The sequence below is a fragment of the Epinephelus moara genome, chromosome 6 (assembly GCF_006386435.1).
Source record: "Epinephelus moara isolate mb chromosome 6, YSFRI_EMoa_1.0, whole genome shotgun sequence".
NCBI lineage: Eukaryota > Metazoa > Chordata > Actinopteri > Perciformes > Serranidae > Epinephelus > Epinephelus moara.
Window position 1 is genome coordinate 42,618,004 of NC_065511.1, and position 20,342 is coordinate 42,638,345.

A 20,342-nucleotide genomic window follows, 5' to 3' on the forward strand; every position below is an offset into this window, starting at 1 on the left:
CACACACACACACACACACACACACACACACACACAAACACACAACTCAGTGACGTTCGGACTCTTACAGCGACCCCCGCTCAGAGTAAACTCAGTCAGCGACTCCTCCGACAGCAGCACAGCGTCTCTCCCTCTCTCTCCCCTCTCGCGGTGCACCCCCTGACAGAGTCAGTTGCTATGGTTACGGGCATCGGTGTCGTCAGGTCATTTTGTCAGGGCTTAACCCTGAGTGTCTGGAGTGTGGGCCCAAAAATAATTCATCACTGTCAGCTAATGTGGAGCTCGACGAAAACGTAATGTGTTTAAATGTGAGCTCGTCCTTGTAATATAACTGTGTGTGTGTCGGAGTGTGTGTGTGTGTGTGTTTCTGCCCTGAGTGATGACACACACATTTTTTACATCACAGCAGTTTTTGAGGTACATGTTTCAATTCTTCAATGATAAAGACATTTACTATGAATGTAAATAAGTGCATAAAAAAATCAGAGCAGAGCTTGTTAATAAAAAATCCAGGGGGAGGATTCCTCTGACCCTCCTACAGAGGTCCAGGTTAAGAGTTTATGTCATATTTACTTGTGTTGCTCTGCCGGTCTGAATCTCGGCAGCGATGCAGAAAACAGCTTTTCCATTCCCACTGACCTGCTAAATATGTTTGTTGTCGATGACTTCACCGTGTTGTTTCCAGATCAGTGAAGATTCAGACAGAAATACAAGCTAACACGACGTATGAAGAGAGAGGAAGCTTCTAATTGTTTAATCAGCCTGATCAAAACACAATTATTGTGTTATTGCTCACAGATTGTTGTCTGTTGCTGGGTCTGCTGCACACACACACACACACACACACACACGCACACAGACAGGCAGGTTGGTTTTAAGAACACAGGGGAGACACTTCCTCTGTACGAGCAGGCGGCCATGTTGACTGAGAATAAGAGAGGGGGGACAGTTAACACAGGTGGATAATTATAATAATAATAACTTTATTTGTAGAGCTTAAAGTGCTTATTGTAAAGTAACTGGTAATTAAATCAATTGGCCACTTTATTAGGTACACCCTGCTAGTACCAGGTTGGACCCCCTTTTTAATTTTTGGTGTCACAGATTCAACAAGGTGCTGGAAACATTCCTCAGAGATTCTGGTCCATATTGACATGATGACATCACACAGGTGCTGCAGATTAGTCAGCTGCACATTCATGATGAGAATCTCCCGTTCCAGCACATCCCAAAGGTGCTCTATTGGACTGAGATCTGGTGACTGTGGAGGCCATTGGAGTACAGTGAACTCATTGTCATGTTTGAGATGATGTGAGCTTTGTGACATGGTGCGTTATCCTGCTGGAAGTAGCCATCAGAAGATGGGTACACTGTGGTCATAAAGGGATGGACACGGTCAGCAACAATACTCAGGTAGGCTGTGGTGTTTAAACCATGCTCAGTTGGTACTAAGAAAATCTCCCCCACACCATTACACCACCAGCAGCAGCCTGAAGCGTTGATACAAGGCAGGATGGATCCATGCTTCCATCTGAATGTGGTTTTTCCAATCTTCTATTGTCCAGTTTTGGTGAGAAAACCCGTGTGAATTGTAGCCTCAGTTTCCTGTTGTTAGCTGACAGGAGTGGCACCTGGTGTGGTCTTCTGCTGCTGTAGCCCATCTGCTTCAAGGTTGGACAAGGTGTTGTTGCTTCAGAGATGGTCTTCTGCACACCTTGGTTGGAACCAGTGCTTATTTGACTTCCTGTTGCCTTTCTATCATCTTGAACCAGTCTGGCCATTCTCCTCTGACCTCTGGCATCAACAAGGCATTTTGGCTCACTGGATATTTTCTCTTTTTGGGACCATCCTCTGTAAACCCTAGAGATGGTTGTGCTGAAAATCCCAGTAAATACTCAGACCAGCCCGTCTGGCACCAACAACCATGCCACGTTCAAAGTCACTTCAATCACCTTTCTTCATCATTCTGATGCTCCGTTTGATGAGCATAATTAGCAATTTGTAATGAGCATTTGAACAGGTGTACCTAATAAAGTGGCCAGTGAGTGTATATCGTATTGGTCAAATAAACGTAATAGAGTAAAAAAGTATACAGAAAATTCAAATCCTCAAGTACAGTGCAAGTGACTTGGAACACCTGGTCACTGTGCTCCACTGGGATCAGACGGACCCAGCAGAGACTCAACTTTCTCAGGACATTAAAACGAGTGTCACGTTCTCCAGACATTCTCACTACACTCTATAGAGCCACAGTTGAGAGTGTGCTGACATGCTGCATCACCACCTGGTCCTCCAGCTGTTATTTTGCAGACACAAAGGCCTTACAGAGGGGAGTCAGGGGAGCCGAGGAGCTCACTGGAGTCCCCCTACGCTCTGTGCAGGACCTGTTCCAGAGTCGACGCCTTCAGAAGGAGCTGAACACTGTCAAAGATCCGTCACGCCCCCTCCACAAACTCTTTGATCCTCTGTCATCAGACAAACAGTGCAGGAGGACCACAGGACTGATAAACAGCTTCCTCCCTCAGACTGTCAGGCTGCTGAATCCACCTGACTCTGCTGCTGAGATTTGATTTGCACTTTGTCCCCATTATCTGTCCTGGACACTTCATTTAATTAGTACACGTCACATGGCACATTTTATCTTTACACCTGTACCGAGCACTTTTTAATGATGTTATTTTTTTGCATTGCTTTCAGGGACTGTTTGTTTTTAGTGTTTGATTTTATCACTACTGTTTGTTTTTATAGTGGTTTGATTGCTGGAGGGTGGTTTTAGTGTTTGTGTCCTCTCATGATGATATTTATTTCTGTATTTTGCACCTGAGACCGCCGAGAAACTTTCATTCTGCTCTGCACAACAAATGTACGACGAAATGACAGTAAAGCAGAACTGAACTGAATTGAATTGAATTGAAAGCACCAGGGATGAGCGAGTACGCCATTATCTGTATCTGCACTTGGAGTTTATGCCAGAAGTGGGTTGGGCCTTCTGCAACACATCCTCACTGTGACCTCGTCCACGTCCACATACGACGTCCAAGGTACCCTGGGTGTGTTGGTTGTTGACGTTCTGGGACGCCGTGTCAACTTCAGCCTGTTACATGCATTGTCTGTTTTCAAAATACACTTCTGTTTTCACAGGAAATGTACAGTTTGCATACAGTCTCTTTCAAAATAAAAGCACTGCAAATTGACCTTTTTTTTCCTTCAACAAACACATGGTTGGGTTTAGGTAAAAAAGAACAGGGTTTGGCTTTAGAATCTTACAGGAAGTGAACACAGCTCTCTCAGGTGAAAGTTTGTTGGACTCATCTACCACCCCTCGCCTGCCCCACTCTGACTTTTGCTGCCTTAACTTTTGTTCTTGTCCCGCCACGTTTCCCCCTGATGCTCCCGGGTGCCGTTGAAGTATAACGGCAACCAGCCGCGTATCATGCCGACGTTAAAGGACGCCTTTTTTTTGCTGGTTTCTGATGCTGCAAGTCACTGCCCAAGTGCTGGATTTTGATGTTTTCATCGTCGTCATCAGAAGTTGTTATTTTGAGCCTGAAATTTAAATGGATTGACCAGAAGTTGTGATATTTACTACTTCCAAGAAAAGCATTTACAGAACAGCCTCAGAACTGAGCTTCAGATCATGTTGTAGCACAGGAGTAACAGATTGCTACCAAAACAAGGAACAAGTTCAGATGATGACACATATCACTCGTGTGATACTCGTACATCATCTGTACCAGATATTCATTTCATCCAAGTATTTGGCTCAACCCTATGAAGTACAGTGCTTTGGTGAATATAGTTGCTTTCCATATTTTGTGAATTATGCGAGGTTATTGGACATTTTTAGATGACTGACGTCTGTGTGTGTGTGTGTGTGTGTGTGTGTGTGTGTGTGTGTCAGCAGGCAGACAAAGGTTCACCTACAGACGCTAATGGAGAGGTCAGAGGTTGACAAGATGACACCGAGAGAGAGAATGAGGCTGCGAAAACTGGAGGCTGCTGACGAGAAGGCAAAGCGACTCAGGTAACACACACACACACAAACACACACACTCGACTCACTTGTACTTTACTTGAGTATTTCCATTTTATGCATCTGCAGACTCCTCCTCTTCATCTCAGAGGTAACTGTGGTACTTTTACTGCACCACATTTGTCTGACTAAATCTGAATCTGAAGTAACTAAATCTGTCAGACAAATGTAGTGCAGTAAAAAGTACAATATTTACTGCTGATGTAGATGAGTAGAAGTATGATGTAGCAGAAAATGAAATACTCAGAGTAAAGTGAAAGTACTTGAGTAAATGTAATTGGTGTGTGTTCAGGAAGTGTGAGTGAAGCAACAGTGTGAAAACGGGCTGATTGACTCAGACAGACTCTTCTTCTTCGGTCCCTCTGAGCCGTCGTGTTAATTGAGTTTCGTGACGCTGAGCGGCTGTTGGACCTGTTGGTTTCTGGGTAATAAAGTGTGACTCAGCTGTGACTCATCAGAGAGTCGTCAGGTCTGAACTCTGAGCTGATTCAATCAGATGGTGATCAGATTAGAGGACGAGACGCCAGCAGGACTTTATATCTGATACACGACTTCAACATGGCACCATTCACACAACGCTGATGGTTGAAAGAGAACATGAAGCTCTGAGGGACAAATTCTCAAAAGGTTTGAGCGACTATTTGCAGTCACAAAATCTGCTCAGATATGACCATAAACTGAGTAACTGTCAGAGCAACCACAAAGGGTTAAGTGCACCCCACACTGTGCTGCCAAGCAAACAGCGTCTTGCTGCTCCTGTGCTGTTTACACATGTTTAAATTAGGTTACATGAAATCACTTGGTGCAAAATTAGCCCCTCTCTATGCACATGAGCCTCATGGCAAAATGGTAAATGGACTTATATTGTGCTTTTCTAGTCAGCTGACCACTCAAAGCACTTTCCATACTACATGTCACACAAACACAGTCACACACTGGTGGCCAAGGCGACCGTACATGGTGCCACCTGCTGCTTATTAACCATTCACACACTGATGAAACAGCCGTCTGGCCATTTGAGGTTCAGTATCTTGTCCAAGGATACTTTGACATGTGGACTGAAGGAGCCGGGGATCGAATCACCAGTCTTCTGATTAGTGGACGACTCGCTCTACCTCTGAGCCACAGCCGCCCCAGTCCATATAAAAAAAGATTGGTGCGAACAGCTACACACAACTAAAATGGAGTCTTCAGAGAGTTGGTGGTAACTGAAGGGGTGTCACACCCAGACTGTTTGAAGTTTTTTGTTTAGTGTCTTTAGTGCACCGTGTCGGTCAGGACTGTAGCTCGCCATCTGAAAATGTGAGTTTTCTTTCCTCCCTGCCGTCGTTCTGCCCGCTGTGTTCTCGGCACAAAGGAGACATGTAGCCTGATTAATGAAAGGGTGCTCGACACTTTTTATAAATGCTGTTTGACAGAAATTAAAGAGTTGTGATATTTTTCAGATTATGCTTTGGTGAAAGGTTTCAGTCATCTCCATGGTAACCAGATGCTATCCTGCAGCAGGTTTGTTTAGTGACATCATATCTTCCAAAGCACGACATTATAGATCCTTCTGACAGCTGTTTGTTTTCTATCTGTATTTGTGCTTCTTTGAAGAGACTTATTGAGAAAATAACAGAAGTGCAAGAAAATGAGGTGCTCAGTGCGTCCAGTGAACCAAACCAGGGCGCTACAGGTTGTTTTGGTCCAGGACATGCACGAGGAGATGCACTGTCAGTATCTCAGACGTCTGTTAGCTGGTTTGATGTTTTGCTCACACAGATCTGGCCCTTTCAGGCTCATGCTGAGACACACAAAACTAGTGTGCAACAAAATATGACAGTGTCTGAATGATGGCTAAATTCTCCAGGTGAGCGACATGAAAGGCACTTCTGGAAACTTATGACGTGACTATGGAGAAAGTTTCCTCTCCGAACAGGAGCTCCAGCATCGTTTAGAGAAGATTACTGCCATTACACGTTAATTACTCCTGACACACAGCATCTCAGGACGCGTGGAAATAATTGCCAGTTTAAAAGAAACACCTGATGCCTGCTGCTCCAATACTGATTATAGATCTGCTGCACCATCAGGGCGCCACACAAGGTGACAAATAACACTAATTAATGTCTTTTGTAGCTGAAAGAACAGAACAGACATGAGGGAGACACAGAAATAGACATTTGTGCTGTAAATAACATCCTGATTTGTTAGTGACACCTTAGCTCCACCTGGTATTAACATGTGATCTGTATCTGATGACACAATCTGATCCACGGGTCATTTACACCTGCAGTAATGTGTGACTGATCCAGGTACAGATCACATGTTAACACCAGGTGGAAACTGTCAGTGTCTCTTCCTGAGGTTTCTACCGTTTTTTTTTTCCCCGTTAAAGGGTTTTTTTTGGGGAGTTTTTCCTTATCCGCTGCGAGGGTCATAAGGACAGAGGGATGTCGTATGCTGTAAAGCCCTGTGAGGCAAATTGTGATTTGTGATATTGGGCTTTATAAATAAAATTGATTGATTGATTGATTGATTGATTGACTTCTTCTTCTTCAGGCTGATATCAGACGACTGACTCTTTTAACCTAAAATACACCTTAAATAGAAAATAAGGGAAATAGAGAAGAAGAATTGTTTTGCTTATTAAGAGAAAGTTTTTCATGATTCCACAAATAATATTTTTTATTCAATGAATAAACATGAATAACATCAGAGCTGTTGTTTCTGTTAGTTGTTGTCTGCAGAATCATAATCATGCATTCATATTATAGAGAAGCTGTTTGCATAACAGCAGGCTGCCGCGTTCACTGTCCCACAGGAGGACGCAGAATTAGCAGGATGGAACTCAGTCACGTACACTAATGCTCGCGTGTCGACCTTCAGTTCATTTAATTAAGCTGTAGCCCGGCCAAAAATAAATCAGCACAGGATACAGAGAGGTTTTTAAATAAGACAAGAAAAAATGAAAAAATAAAACCTTCCAAATGAAACAGTGCGGGAAGTTTCCAGCTGTGAGCACAGTTCAACAAAATCTGTAACAGTCGCCCTCACTGACATCCAGTCGGTTTAAAATGTCTCCTCGTAGCTGCGTTTACATGCACTAAATATTGTAGTTTTGTTCTGTAAAAGACGATATTCCTACTGAGCTGTTTCATGACTAATATTTTGTGTCCATAAAGCCAAACGTTTTCTGGTTAACATACCCCAACATGTCATTTATCACATCAAAACATGGAAGTGGAACGAAGTGGAATTTGCAAGTCCTATCAGTGGCTGTCAGTTTTTGGACAGTATGAACACAACCTCCTTCTTTCATTTCTTCGACCACCTTCTTGGAAGGGTCAGCACTGTGATATTTCAATATCCATATGAGTGACAGCTGCGTTAGGGGCCATGCACGTGCCGCATTTTTTTGCTGCGAATTGCTGCAATCATTGTTTTCAGTGTAGATGCGATACAGACGCGCTCAAACGCCAGAGCAATGCTTTCGTGGACTGTTAAAGATGCAGCATGTGTACGCCCCCTTAGAGACTCTGCAGCTCTGATTGGTTGTTTTTGTTCATGTGTGGTAACACCATGACAGATTTTTTCTGTCTCATTTAGTGCTGCGTGAATATTGTGACAGTGTCAGTAATGTTACCAACTACAGCTTTAATTCATCAATAGCTGTCTTACATTCATCCATTATCTGTGACCATCATCCTATTCAGGGTTCACCATGGACAGGTCGCCAGACTTTTACATGTAAGCCCCTTTCACATTACTGTTATGCCGCCTCGCTGTGCTGCATATGAGGTACGATTGCGGAATGGGGGGACAGAGTGGTCTCATCTTTAAGCCGCTATGGGAGGTGGTAAGAGCGCTGAAATGGTGTCTGTATAAACAGGACAGCTGGTAGGGTAGGACAGGTGTGACGTTTTGATGACGTGTTATGTGTTTGACCCACCAAGAGAGATTTAAAAAGTAGCCGATAGCAGTTAGCAGCTAACTCAGCGAAGAAGAACAGTGGTGGTAAATGTCTGCAAATGGTGAAAACAGTGAGGCCCAGGAACTCCTTGCCCTCCGAGCAGAGGACGAAGATCAAAATACTTCTTCTGGGTCTCTCTCTATGCTGTATGCAACATTCTTTGGGGTGTCCCTGATGAATGTCCTTGTTTTGGTTTTTATGTAAATTGCGGTATTTTTCCACCCAGCTTCAAAGGACGTGGATAAAAAGAGTGTAACAGACTTGGTGGGTGGTGAGAGTCTGTCTGCAGCCCTGCTGGAGCTCAATACGAACACATGTGAATTCTTAAAGGACACAATGGAGTGTTAAAATGTGTTTGTCTTGTTGTGTTATTGGGAGCCAGAATAGAAGGAGTCATGGCTCAAAACCAGCCGCCACTGCCCGTCAACAAAAACAAAGACAACTATGGTTAAATGTGATAAGACCAAAGGACTGGACGGAGGCCATCATCAAAAATGCTCACATGTGCAGCGCACACTTCATATCAGGTTAGGGAAAAAGTATTTCCTGTTGTAGGGATGAATAAGGTTATGTGTATTAAGGGTTATCATGTCCACCTCATCAGAAACTGGGGAGGGATTAAGAGGAATATTGGATTTCTCTGGAACGCTAACTTTTTAGCACATTAGCTAACGTTAGCTTCCATAGCAAAACAAACAAGTGTGGTCCTCCTTTGTAAGATTGGCTTCCTGTGACATCATCCATCCACTGAGTGAGAGCATACGGGTCGGCCAGTCTGGTCCCGTTGGTCAGCGATCACTAATGTCTGTGGAGAATTGTTTTGCCTCCAGCTAAGCCCCGCCCACTGAAAAACATCCTTCTGTTTACTAACATTTAAAGGGTCTGTTGGTTTGTGTCTCTGCAGGAAACTGGCTGAGGAGAAATACAAGGAGGTTCACACTCGCAGGAGAGAACTGAGGAGCCGCCATTTTGAAAAAGTCAGCCTGGATGTTCTGAGCGTAAGAAAATATGAATTCACTGACTTTAAGCACAGTTACACATTTATACAGAAGAGGAGGACGTATTCAGATTCTTTACTGATGTTAAAGTACTAATCTCACACTGTGAAAACACTCCACTACAACTTGATAGTACAGTAAAATGTAAGTAATAGTTTTTGGATTAATATTACTGATGCAGTGCAGTAAAAAGTATAATATTTACTAGATGTAGTGGAGGAGAAAGATACAGTTGCATTAGATGAAAATACTCTAGTAAACTACATAACAGTACAGTAAATGCACTAAATTGCCTCCCACCCCTGTGTTTGTGTCATATTGTCGACCTGCAGACCACAGGCTGCTTCTCTTCATGGATTTCTGTTGAATTAATCCTCTGGCAGGTTAATTAGTCCTGAACAGCTCAAACGTCTCTGAATGTTTCCAGTTCTCACTCTCTCCTCTCTCTGAGTCTGTGGACGTTTGAAGTGAGCTGAACTCCGCTGGGTTTCACTTAAAACAAGTCAATTAGCTCTTTTCCTCCAAACAACAGGAGAGCAGAGAGGATGGAGCCTGTCACAGTCAGCCAATCAGCATCCAGGACCACCAGTCACCAGGAGGGTCGCAGCCAATCATGGAGCAGGATGACAGCAAGACGTCAGAGTCAGAGCTGCACGGTGAGAAAAACATCATCACATACAATGTCATAGTTTATTTTTACTACATGGTAATGGATAATGTTAAAAATGAAAAAGGAAATGTTTACCTTCTCTTACACTTTTGATAAAATACCATTTCCAAAGTAATTTTCCGCTCTGAAAACTTTATTATTCATTAAAAAAAAGCCCTTATTTCCTCTAAAATGACTTCACTTTGAAAAAAAATTACTTTCCAAATGTTTAATCATTTTCACAGAACTGTTAACTTCATCCAAAAACATCTTAATTTTGTAAAAAAAATTGTTTTCCAATTAAATCGTCCCCGCTCATCACATGTTGTCACTCTACAGAAATGTCACTTCACTTTCTACAAATGTCACAATGGTCTAAACTTGTCCTCAATAAAGAAAAGGTCCTGACAATCCTTTGATGTCCTCACGTCCCTCAAAATGTTCTCACCTTTTAAAGTTGTTCTCACTTTGTAACTCTGACTCACTCCTCTATTTCAATCAGGAGAGACCAGGTGAATGAAATAAAGATGATTGTTTAATACAGATTGGAGGTGAACAGATCAACAGATCAACAGATCATACGATAAAGATGAATTTACAGAAGGACTTTGGCGCCTTGATTTGCAATGGAGCAAGATCAATCTAGACACTGGTGCTCATGGTGGCTGATGACTCTGAGGCTGATGAGGCTGATGAATCTGAGGCTGATGAGGCTGATGAGGCTGATGAATCTGAGGCTGATGAGGCTGATGAATCTGAGGCTGATGAGGCTGATGACTCTGAGGCTGATGAGGCTGATGAATCTGCGAGGACACTGCGATGATGGGGAGGTGGAGATTGAGCACAACTGCTGCATGAAAGAGAACCATATTCAAAACAAGAAGCAGTAAGATGATAGGCTAACAGAGAAGGTGCGTCACTGTGCTGTTAGTTAACTGTGATCAGCTGACAGAACAGCTGATGTCACAATTGACAGCCCCGATAATGACAGAAAGAAATGAGTGAGCATGTGTGCAACGAGTGAGTGGTAGATGTTATGAAAAATAGTTTAAAGACATAAGCATCGTCTTCCCGACTGAACTTTCATTAGAGCATCATCACCGAGTCTCATTAACATCACATCCTCGTGATCAGAACTTCCTGACGTTTAAATGAAACCTGTCCTGATCCTGAAGCTCAGATCAGCTCCTGACACTGGACAGTGAATTACACTTAATGTGTCTCATCACACTGATTTAATAAACTCTGATAACTTTCATCAGTTTACAGGTATGATTTGTCTTCGGATTAATATGAACTGTCATGTTCTCTGTCGCTGAATCAACTTAGCAGCCAGCAAGCCGAAACTAATGAAATTTACAGCTGATCTGAGGCAGAAAAACTCTCCGGAGATTTCCGAGTTCAAGCAACTCAATCAGGTGTTTATCTAGAAAATCCTCCAGGAGCTGTCGGGTATTAAAAAGGCCATAAGCCATGAATCTCATTAAAACTGGTGTCACTTGTGACGGATGGCTCAGACTCTTAGACTCCAGACTTCATTGTTCCTTTATTGTCCCCTTTTTCCTTCCACAGCAGCGTACACATCAGACAACAGCACACGGTAGCAACATACAGTGACGGACACAGTACACATTATCGGCTGAATTACATGTGGCAAGGACATGAAACGTCACATAAGTGGAGTAGAGTTGTGTTTTTATGTGCTACACACACTCCATCTGTGCAGTGTGTGGTTGCTGCCAGCTTCACTGTGTGTGTATTAGGTTTTGGCAAATGATAATGGAATTGATGACGCAGGGTTTGGAAGCGTATGGTTCAGGGGGAGGCAACCTGAGTCTCTGGAGCCACATTCAGCTCTTTGACAAAACAATTATATGGAAATGAAAAAGTCTTTTTAATTTTTTTTGAATCTTCATTTTTCATTGTTGTTTGCCTGAAGTGCTTCTTACATTCCCTAATTGTAAAATATTTACAAGTTATGGAGAGACTGATGTCATTTTTTACAAAAAATATCCAAACTGGAAATGAATCAGCTCGCAGGAACCGACTGGGCAGTCAGAGGTGGTGACTGACGAGTGAGTCATGTCCTGTCCTGTTGACGTTGTATTGTGTGCAGTGGACCAGTTCTTTAGCGCTGTAAGGTTGGGTGTGAGGAGGCCAGTTATGATTGTGCTGGGATTTTGATGTGATTAGTAAGAGATAACATGTTAAAGACGCAGGTGGAACAGCAGGAGGACGGGCTGAATGATGCTCTGCTACAGCAATAGGAGGAGATGGGGGTCAACATAGAGTCCAGTAAGGTCAGGGATGCTTGTTAGTCTTTGGTGGCTCCTTTGATGGATGTTATTAGTGTGCTGGTTGAAGCTGAGTCTATTGTCCATTGTCTCTCTGAGGTATTTTTAACTGTCAGCCATTAAACTCTTTGGTTATTGATTGGATTGGGATGCTGAGGTGACGGAGGACCAGTTATTATTTCAAGTTTGCCATCATGTTGTGATGGTCCATAGCAGAGGGGTTATATGTGAGTTTGACAATAATGGCTGTGTCATCTGAGTGTTTGAGGTGAGAAGTGATAGGTGATAGAGCAGAGGTAGGTAACCTGTGGCTCTTTCGCCCCTCTACAGTGGCTCCCTGTGGCTTTGGCAAAAAATTATATCGAGATTAATAATGGCTAATTTTTTAATTTTTTTCACTGTTGTGGGCCTAAAGTGATTCTTATATTCTGCATTGTAAAATGTAGCTTATTCACAGAATTAAAAAAAAAAAAAGTTTTTAATAGCGATGGCTTGTCTCAGATCTTCCTAGCTAAGCTATCTATGGATTCCAGATCAAAATAAGTCTTGAAGAACAGTAGAGAATTTAACAGTGCGTGGACATATTTGTTTGCTTTTACTGCCAACCCTGCAAAGTTTAAGTACCAAACAGTCAAATGGCCCACAGCGGAGGAGCCACCGTGCTGTACAACATATTAATAAAGGTTCATTTACACCTGACTTACTGTTCCCTTATTATAAGGTTTGAATATGTTTTGCGGCTCCAGGCAGATTGAGAGCTTTTTTGACCAAAAATGGCTTCAGAGGCAGGGCACCTAGAGCGCACATCACAACGCAAAACAGTGAGCAAAAAGCTTCATTGTCATTAAAAACAATCACAAAAAGCTGCCACAAGCTGCTAAACACTCTCGGTGTGATCAGGGCCTAAGTATGCTATAGCTAGAAAGCTAACCACCGTAGAGGCTATTTGCAAGCTAATGCTAGCTACTGAAATGTTTTCTATTAGCCTACAAGCTAACCATATGTTCCAATTTAAGATTACTAGCTTTAAAAAAAATCACATCTTGTAACCATTCACATGAGTGAAGCTAGAAATCTTCAGCTAAAATGTATGCTTTGCTTGCAGGCTAATAGCAAACATTCAAGTAGCTGACGTTAGCTTACAAGCAGGCTAACTTTGTTTGGGATGGGTAGGCTACTTAGCTAGCGAGCTAACTAAATCTTAAAGCATACTCCCTGGAGATTTTGAGGGCAACAAAAACATGTCCACTTTTCTTTTTGTTTTTAAAGCTAACAGTCTCACAGATAGTGACTCTGTCAGATCCCCAGTCTTTGCAAAATCTTATTCTGTGACTAAAAGCTCTCTGACTCATGACACATTGTCTTTAGACATATGAGGGGGTGTCATACTTCAGTCTTTTCAAGGTTTTCCAGTGTACAGTGTGCATTTATCACTTGTGATGACTCATAGATTCTTTTAAATCAATGAAACTGCATCACATCTTACTGAACCCCAACAATGAGACTTTATAATGAAGCATGCATTATTATTGATGCATCACTTCATTTTACTCAACACATACAATGATAAATTATGATACTGCATGGACTATTGTACTATGTGTCCTCACTACAGTTCATTGTTGAGGTGTGTATCGGTGAGTAGCTATAGGTATTCATAATCAACATAAGCCCCTTCAGTTACTTATAATTCATTATAGGTCACATCTATTATGTTTTATTACTGTTGATATTGTGCATTAGGAAGCATCATGTGTGTATATGAGCGCAGTCATTGAGCATTATAAATGCATTATAATTCACTATGAATGGCCTCATAATATATTATAGATGTGGTCTTTATAGAAAGTGTTACTGGTGATAGACTGGTGATATCGATGGTGTGTCCAGTGCCGACCTGTGGCATTGGCAACATAGGCAAATGCTAAGGGCGAGGTCATCCGTAGGGGGCGCCAAAAAAGGGGGAAGGAAAAAAAAATCTAAATGTTTATTTTTTACTAAAACTACTATTATAGTGACACCTTCACAGTGTTTGTTTAATCTCAACATCATCACTAACACAATATACTGTGACATTCTTCACAGGATAGGTTTGTGAAGCTGGGACCATTTAAAGTTTCTACATGAAAAGTGTTCATCAAATAGTTTCACTTTCATTTTCTGTCACTCGACCAACTGATTAATGGACTAATGCTCTTTAACTGTAGTTGTATGAAATGTTTGGGAGTTTAATTTAAATCATTGTGTGTAAAAATATCAGCACAAAAGTGGCACGAAAAGAAAATACTCAAAGTATTACTATTATTATTATTATAAGTAGTATTATAATTAGTATACCTTAAACACTTACTTTAGTACGGAACTTGAGTGAATGTCCTCAGATTAATTTGTTTCCTGTCCAAACTTTTTCTTGTCTAAATTTCAAGTCTGATGCAAAAAAACATCTGTGAGGTGAAATCAGAGTGTTTGATGTTTCGTTGGGGACCTCAGAGTCTCCTGGAGACTTCTCAAAGTCCCTGGAGGCCTCTCAGAGTCCCTGGACCACAGTTTGGGCTCCACTGATGTGAGATCTAACAGGCCTGATTATGAAATGAATCCTTTCAAGTTTGTTGAGACGTTAAATGTGTGAAACTCACAGCTGGAGAACAGAAGCCAGCCAGACGCTCCTGCAGGGAGCTCCAAAATAAATTCATATTTAGTACAAAAAGACTTTCTATTAAACTGTTATTGGACTGAAAACAGCCACTTGTTTTATGTTTTCTGAGGATGCAGATGTAATTTAGATTTTTTCCCAGTGAGTTGTGAGGAGCCTGGAGGGCCTTTAAACACAGGAAATATAGATTCACATGATGAAAACAAAAGTTAATTTAATGTTGTTATATTTCTGAGAAACAGGGTCGGTCTGTTCTCCTCCCTCCAGCCGTCACAACAAACGTTTCATCTAAAATTAATTTAACATTCATGTTCAGAGTTTGATGTGATCAGCTCTGTGTGACTGAGTGAGTCCGACAGGTGAACAGGTGAGTTCATGTTCGAGACTCTGACAAACAGACAAACAGACGCTCTGAGTGAAGCTCCACATGGATTTAAAGTCGGAGGGAAACACTGATGAGCGCTTTAGCTCATTACTGAGTTTACAGAAGTCTGATTGCATCAAACTGCTCGGGGACACATGATGAAACCTGAGAGCAGAGTTTCTCCTGCTGCTCAGAGACAAACGCTCAAACGAAAAATAAAAGCTCAGTTTGGGAAGAAATTAAAATTTTAAGTCGTCATGCTAGAAATGTTTTTCAGTGACTTTAATTTCACATTTTCTCACACACAAAACACAATTAGTTTCTGCTTCTATCCCTGTGAGGACCCTCGTTAACACAGAACAAACCTGAAGCCTAAAACAGATGGCCGCACAAAATGTCCTCACTTTAAAAAAATATCTTTGCTTTTCAAATGTGTCCTCACTTTAAAACATGAAATGATTAGATGACTTTATTAATCCACAAAGGGGAAACCAGTTTGGTCGCCCACGCAGTGTTAAATTAACAGAAGATGCACAAGAGTCTTCACTTTGAAACATTTCATCATGATGAAAAGATGCTCTGGTTTCCACAAATGTCCTTTTTTTTTTAATTTTTAATTTTATTTTTGTACAGAAATGTCCTCAGTTTCCAAAAAGCCTCACTTTCTAAAATTGTGCTCACTTTGAGAGATGTCCTCACGCCCCTAAAGTCTCTTCACATTTTGTTGACTTGTGACTTGTTGTCCTCACTCTACACAAATTTCCAGACTGTGTAAAATGTTTTTATCTCCCCAAATTACTCAGTTCTCCCGCCAAGTTTTCCCATTTAGCCCAAAATATCTATAATTTTCCAAAATTGTTTTCACTTTTCAAAACTATCCCAATTTGGAAAGACGCCCTGGCTCCCCATAAATGTTTTCATTTTTACAAAAAGTCCTCACTTTTAAAAAACATCCTCTGTGCAGACAGTGTCACTCTTTTCTAAATAATTTATTTTTCAATAGCGTCATTTCCACTAAAAATGTCTTCACTTTGAAAAAAATTTCCTCATTTACAAAAATGTCCTCACTTTCCAGTTCAAACAGGAGAGACATGTTTTTATGGTAAAAGAATATTTATTAACATGTGAACAAATGAATAAGAATGTGGAAAGTCTTTGGCGATTAGACCCTGTAGAGATGGTTTGATTTAAGGAGGATGATGAATCCATAGTCGAATAGGAACCCCCCCCCCGGGGTCTAGACGCTGGTGGTAGAGGTGGTGAAGATGAGATGAGAGGACGATGGAGAAGTGCCGATGATCTGGATGAGTAGAGAAATGAATCTTTGAGAGCTCGTCCTGGACTCTGGATACGATGGCTGGAGGTGACCGGGGTGGAGGAGGGTGCGAAGATTGTGCCTAAATGATGGCTGACATCAGCAGAAGAGAGAGCAGGTTTAAAATGTTGCAGTGGCATCCTGATTGGCTGAGAGATCGTGGCAAAGTGTGATTGGATAACTAGAGGAGTGAGCACCCACAGTCAGCTGATTGGAGGGAGTAGTGAGAGTGGGATGGAGAAATGTGAAAGGGTGAGCACGAGAAAGGTCTCCCTGATTGAACTTAAGCTGAGCTTCGTTTGTGCTCACTTAGGAAATGTCCCCACACCACTAAAGTGTCCTCACTTTCCAAAAGATCTTCACTCTACAAACTTTTTCACAAATTTTCCAATTTCTTCAGTGTCCCCATTTATCAAAAATATTTAGAATTTTCGAAAAATTTCTTCATTTTCCAAAACTGTCCTGACATTGAAAGACACCCTCGCTCTCCAAAATGTCTTGATTTTTCACAAAATTCTGTGAAAAAAATCCTTTCAAAATGTCTTTTCTAAAAACGTCCCCAGTTTCTAAAAAAAAGCCCTAATTTCCCCCAAAATGTCTCCATTTAAAAACGTCATTTACATTTACAATAATGTCCTCACTTTCCAGCTGTGCTCACTTTACAAAAATGAAATATTTAAAATGTCCTCCTGCCTTTAAATGGCTTCAGTTTTCAAAAATAACCCGCTGTTCAATGTCCACACTGTTGGATATGTTCTTACTTTACATAAATGTCCAAAATTACCCAATTTCCCCAAAGTGTCTCCATTTTCTGAGAATATATATAAATTCCCAAAATTTTCTTTGCAAAGCTGGCCTAGTTTTTTTACTTTATTTCCTTTCCAAAATCTTTCCATTTTATAAATAAAGCACTTATTTCCGCCAAAATTGTCTTTACATTAAGAAAAAATGTCCTTACATTTACAAGCTTTTCAATGTCGACATCGTCCAAAAACATCGTAACTTTCCAAATAGTTTTCACTTCCCATTGTGTTGTCCTCGCTCCTCAAAATGTTGTCACTCTACAAAAGTGTCACCTGAGTTTCTACAAATGTCCCAAAATTGTCCTCAGTCCTGACATTCCTTTGATGTCCTCACCTCCCTCAAAATGTTCTCACTTTTAAAATTGTCCTCACTTTTTGATGTGGTCCTAACGTAACATTTTTTGTTTACACAGGATAATATCCTCAAACAGATCTTTATCATTTGTTTTATATTAATGATAAAATCCTCCAGGAGCGTGTCCACAGAGACACGACTAGTTTAAGAACAAACTTCACTGACGACATTATTTTCAGACAGTCAGCGTCTTATTTTAGATCTCTCCTCCAGCTCTCTGCTCCTCAGACTGTTTCCATCCTCCAGAAGCTTCAACACGAGACACGAAACTCCTCCGAGACACAAACTGTTAGCGTGATGTTCAACAGCCTCGACGATCTCACTAAATGTTTTCAGCCTCAACACAAACAGACACAACACCTGAGCCTCAGTGTGACGTCACATGGTGCCGCAGCTCAGCCAATCAGCTTCCAGTCACTTACTTTCACTCGTCAAGTCCAATTGATGTCACGTGTAGAGCACTGACTGAACTCATCCAAGTCTGGAGACATTTAGTTTAATGTAATATAACAACAGATACGACCTGAGCAACATGTGAGTCTTGGACTTGTTTTATTCAGCTCTCAATCCCCGTTGCGTCTGCTCCCAGAGCCCCGCCCTCTGTCTGAGTCCAGCCATGTGATTGGCTGACGGGGGAAGAAGAGACTCTGTCGGGCCCTCAGAGAGCCACATGAATTAAACATCCTCATCTTTAAAACTCTCAGAGCTCGTTAGCAGGAATAATTGTCAGCCTGTTAAAAGTGACAAATGAAATCCATCAAGACTGAAGACTCGGGGACTCGTTTACGTCTGCTCTTCATTTTACACAGTTCCTCAGTGTGTCAGACACATTTAGGTTCTGGCTGCTCTTTATATACTGTACACCTCCACAAATACAGCTCACTGTGTGAATAATGAGGTCGCTGCAGATTAATGACTTGTGAAGTTAGAACCTGTAACAATGATCCCAAAGTGGAAGGTATCGACACGTTCACTGTTTGTGTGTTTTTGTGACTGAGTGTAAATGAGAGTGTGCTTAGTATGGGTCTGATTGGATACGAGATATTTTAAAATGAGCAGTGTGTAAGATCGAGCAGTGAGGTCACAGATCAGTGTTTCTACTGCGCTGTTTGGCTCGTCAGAGGGGCCGCTGTGGCCATCATGAAAACATGAACGGTCCTATTTTAGAGCCAGTGTTTGGTTTGTCTGTTCTGGGCTACTGTAGAAACATGGCGGTGCAAAATGGCGAGCTGTGCAGATGAGGACTGCAGAGATATATACGGCTCATTCTGAGGCGACAAAAACATCATGATTCCTATTTTAGGATGATAATACACTAAAGAAAACATACTTATATTATGCCAACACATCCTCACTGTGACCTCGTCACATGTCCACGTTTGGTCATGGACTTTCCACGTCCACATATGGCGTCCAAGGTACCCTGGGTGTGTTGATTGTTGACGTTCTGGGACGCCGTGTCAACTTCAGCCTGTTACATGCATTGTCTGTTTTCAAAATACACTTCTGTTTTCACAGGAAATGTACAGTTTGCATACAGTCTCTTTCAAAATAAACGCCGGTTTACGTCGGTACAACACTGTGAATTGAGGTTTTTATCCTTAAACAACACACGTGGTTGGGTTTAGGAACAAAGAACAGGGTTTGGCTTTACAATCTTACAGGAAGTGAACACCAGACCTCTTTCTGAAAGTTGACATTAGACATTTCCCCCCTTAACTTTAGTTGTTGTACCGCCACTTTTCCCCCTGACGCTGCCGGTCGCCATTGAACAATAAAGACAACATGCCGACGTGACAAGACAGCTTTTTTTTTTGTCAGTGTTTGACGCTGGAAGACCTTTAAATTAAAGATAACCTAGTGAACAAGTGATGGACAAGTGTGTGTGTGTGTGTGTGTGTGTGTGTGTGTGCGCAGACATCCCGGAGGACCCTCAGGCTGCAGAAGTTTATTACAACCAGGACGGATTTGATTCGTGTTCAGACGACGAAGAGACAACAACACCTTCAGAGACTCTTTACCTGTCTGACCCACAGGTGAGTCTGTCTGTCTGTCTGTCTCTGTCTGTCTGTCTGAAGTGACTCATTTTACTGTCTTTACTTCTTCAGCTAAATAAACTCTTTAAACCCCTCCTGGATCAGCTGAAAGTCGTCACAAAGCTGAAAACAGGCTGTTTTTCTGACTCTTTAGAGATACGTGGTTCTCACAGGACAGCCACGCCACAAACATATGATGATCTTAAAGACCATGATGCATTGCTGTAGATTAAACTACCCAACAGTTAATAAACCAAATCACAATGTTTCTTTACAATAACTTCTGGGTCTCTTCTCTCTGATAACTACGCTGGCTGACATGACAACGTGAATGTCCCTATCTAGAGTCAGTGTTTGGTTTGTTCAGTGACCTGCTCACTACGTAGATATAAACGACTCATTCTAAGGTAACAAAAACACAACTATTCTTATTTTCAGGTGATTATGCACAAAAGAAAACAAACTTATTATACTTATATGAAATATACTATTCCATTTCTGCCATTATATCCCCCTTAATCTGACACTGGAGCTTTAAAATAATATTGATTTTTTTTAAGGTATCTAAAATAAATATTTCTGCAACACAGCTCAACATCCAACAGTAAAATATAACTTACACATTCAGGAATTTTAATCCAAAAACATCAGATAGGAAAACTGCATTACTGCATTAGTATCAGTACTTTTACTTGAAGTTCTTTAGGTACGTTTTGCTGATAATCTTACTATATAATGATGAAAACTCTGTGTGTGTGTGTGTGTGTGTGTGTGTGTGTGTGTGTGTGTGTCTGTTCCACGTTTTTCTCCTCACTGACTTGGTCAATCCATGTGAAATTTGGCACAGTGGTAGAGGGTCATGGGAGGATGCCAATGAAGCAATATTA

At 41.5% G+C, this 20,342-nt stretch overlaps 1 protein-coding gene across 2 annotated transcripts in view; it reads left to right on the plus strand.

The window, feature by feature from the left end:
- nek11 (NIMA-related kinase 11) overlaps positions 1–20,342 on the plus strand; it is a 110,116-nt gene that overhangs the window by 57,582 nt on the left and 32,192 nt on the right. Inside the window, exons 10-13 of one of the 2 annotated variants that reach the window (XM_050046342.1) lie at positions 3,902–4,024; positions 8,893–8,986; positions 9,519–9,642; positions 19,337–19,455. In XM_050046342.1, the coding sequence (XP_049902299.1) occupies positions 3,902–4,024; positions 8,893–8,986; positions 9,519–9,642; positions 19,337–19,455 (460 nt within the window). The remainder of the gene's footprint in view (positions 1–3,901; positions 4,025–8,892; positions 8,987–9,518; positions 9,643–19,336; positions 19,456–20,342) is intronic. The other variant, XM_050046343.1, reaches the window with a different exon arrangement.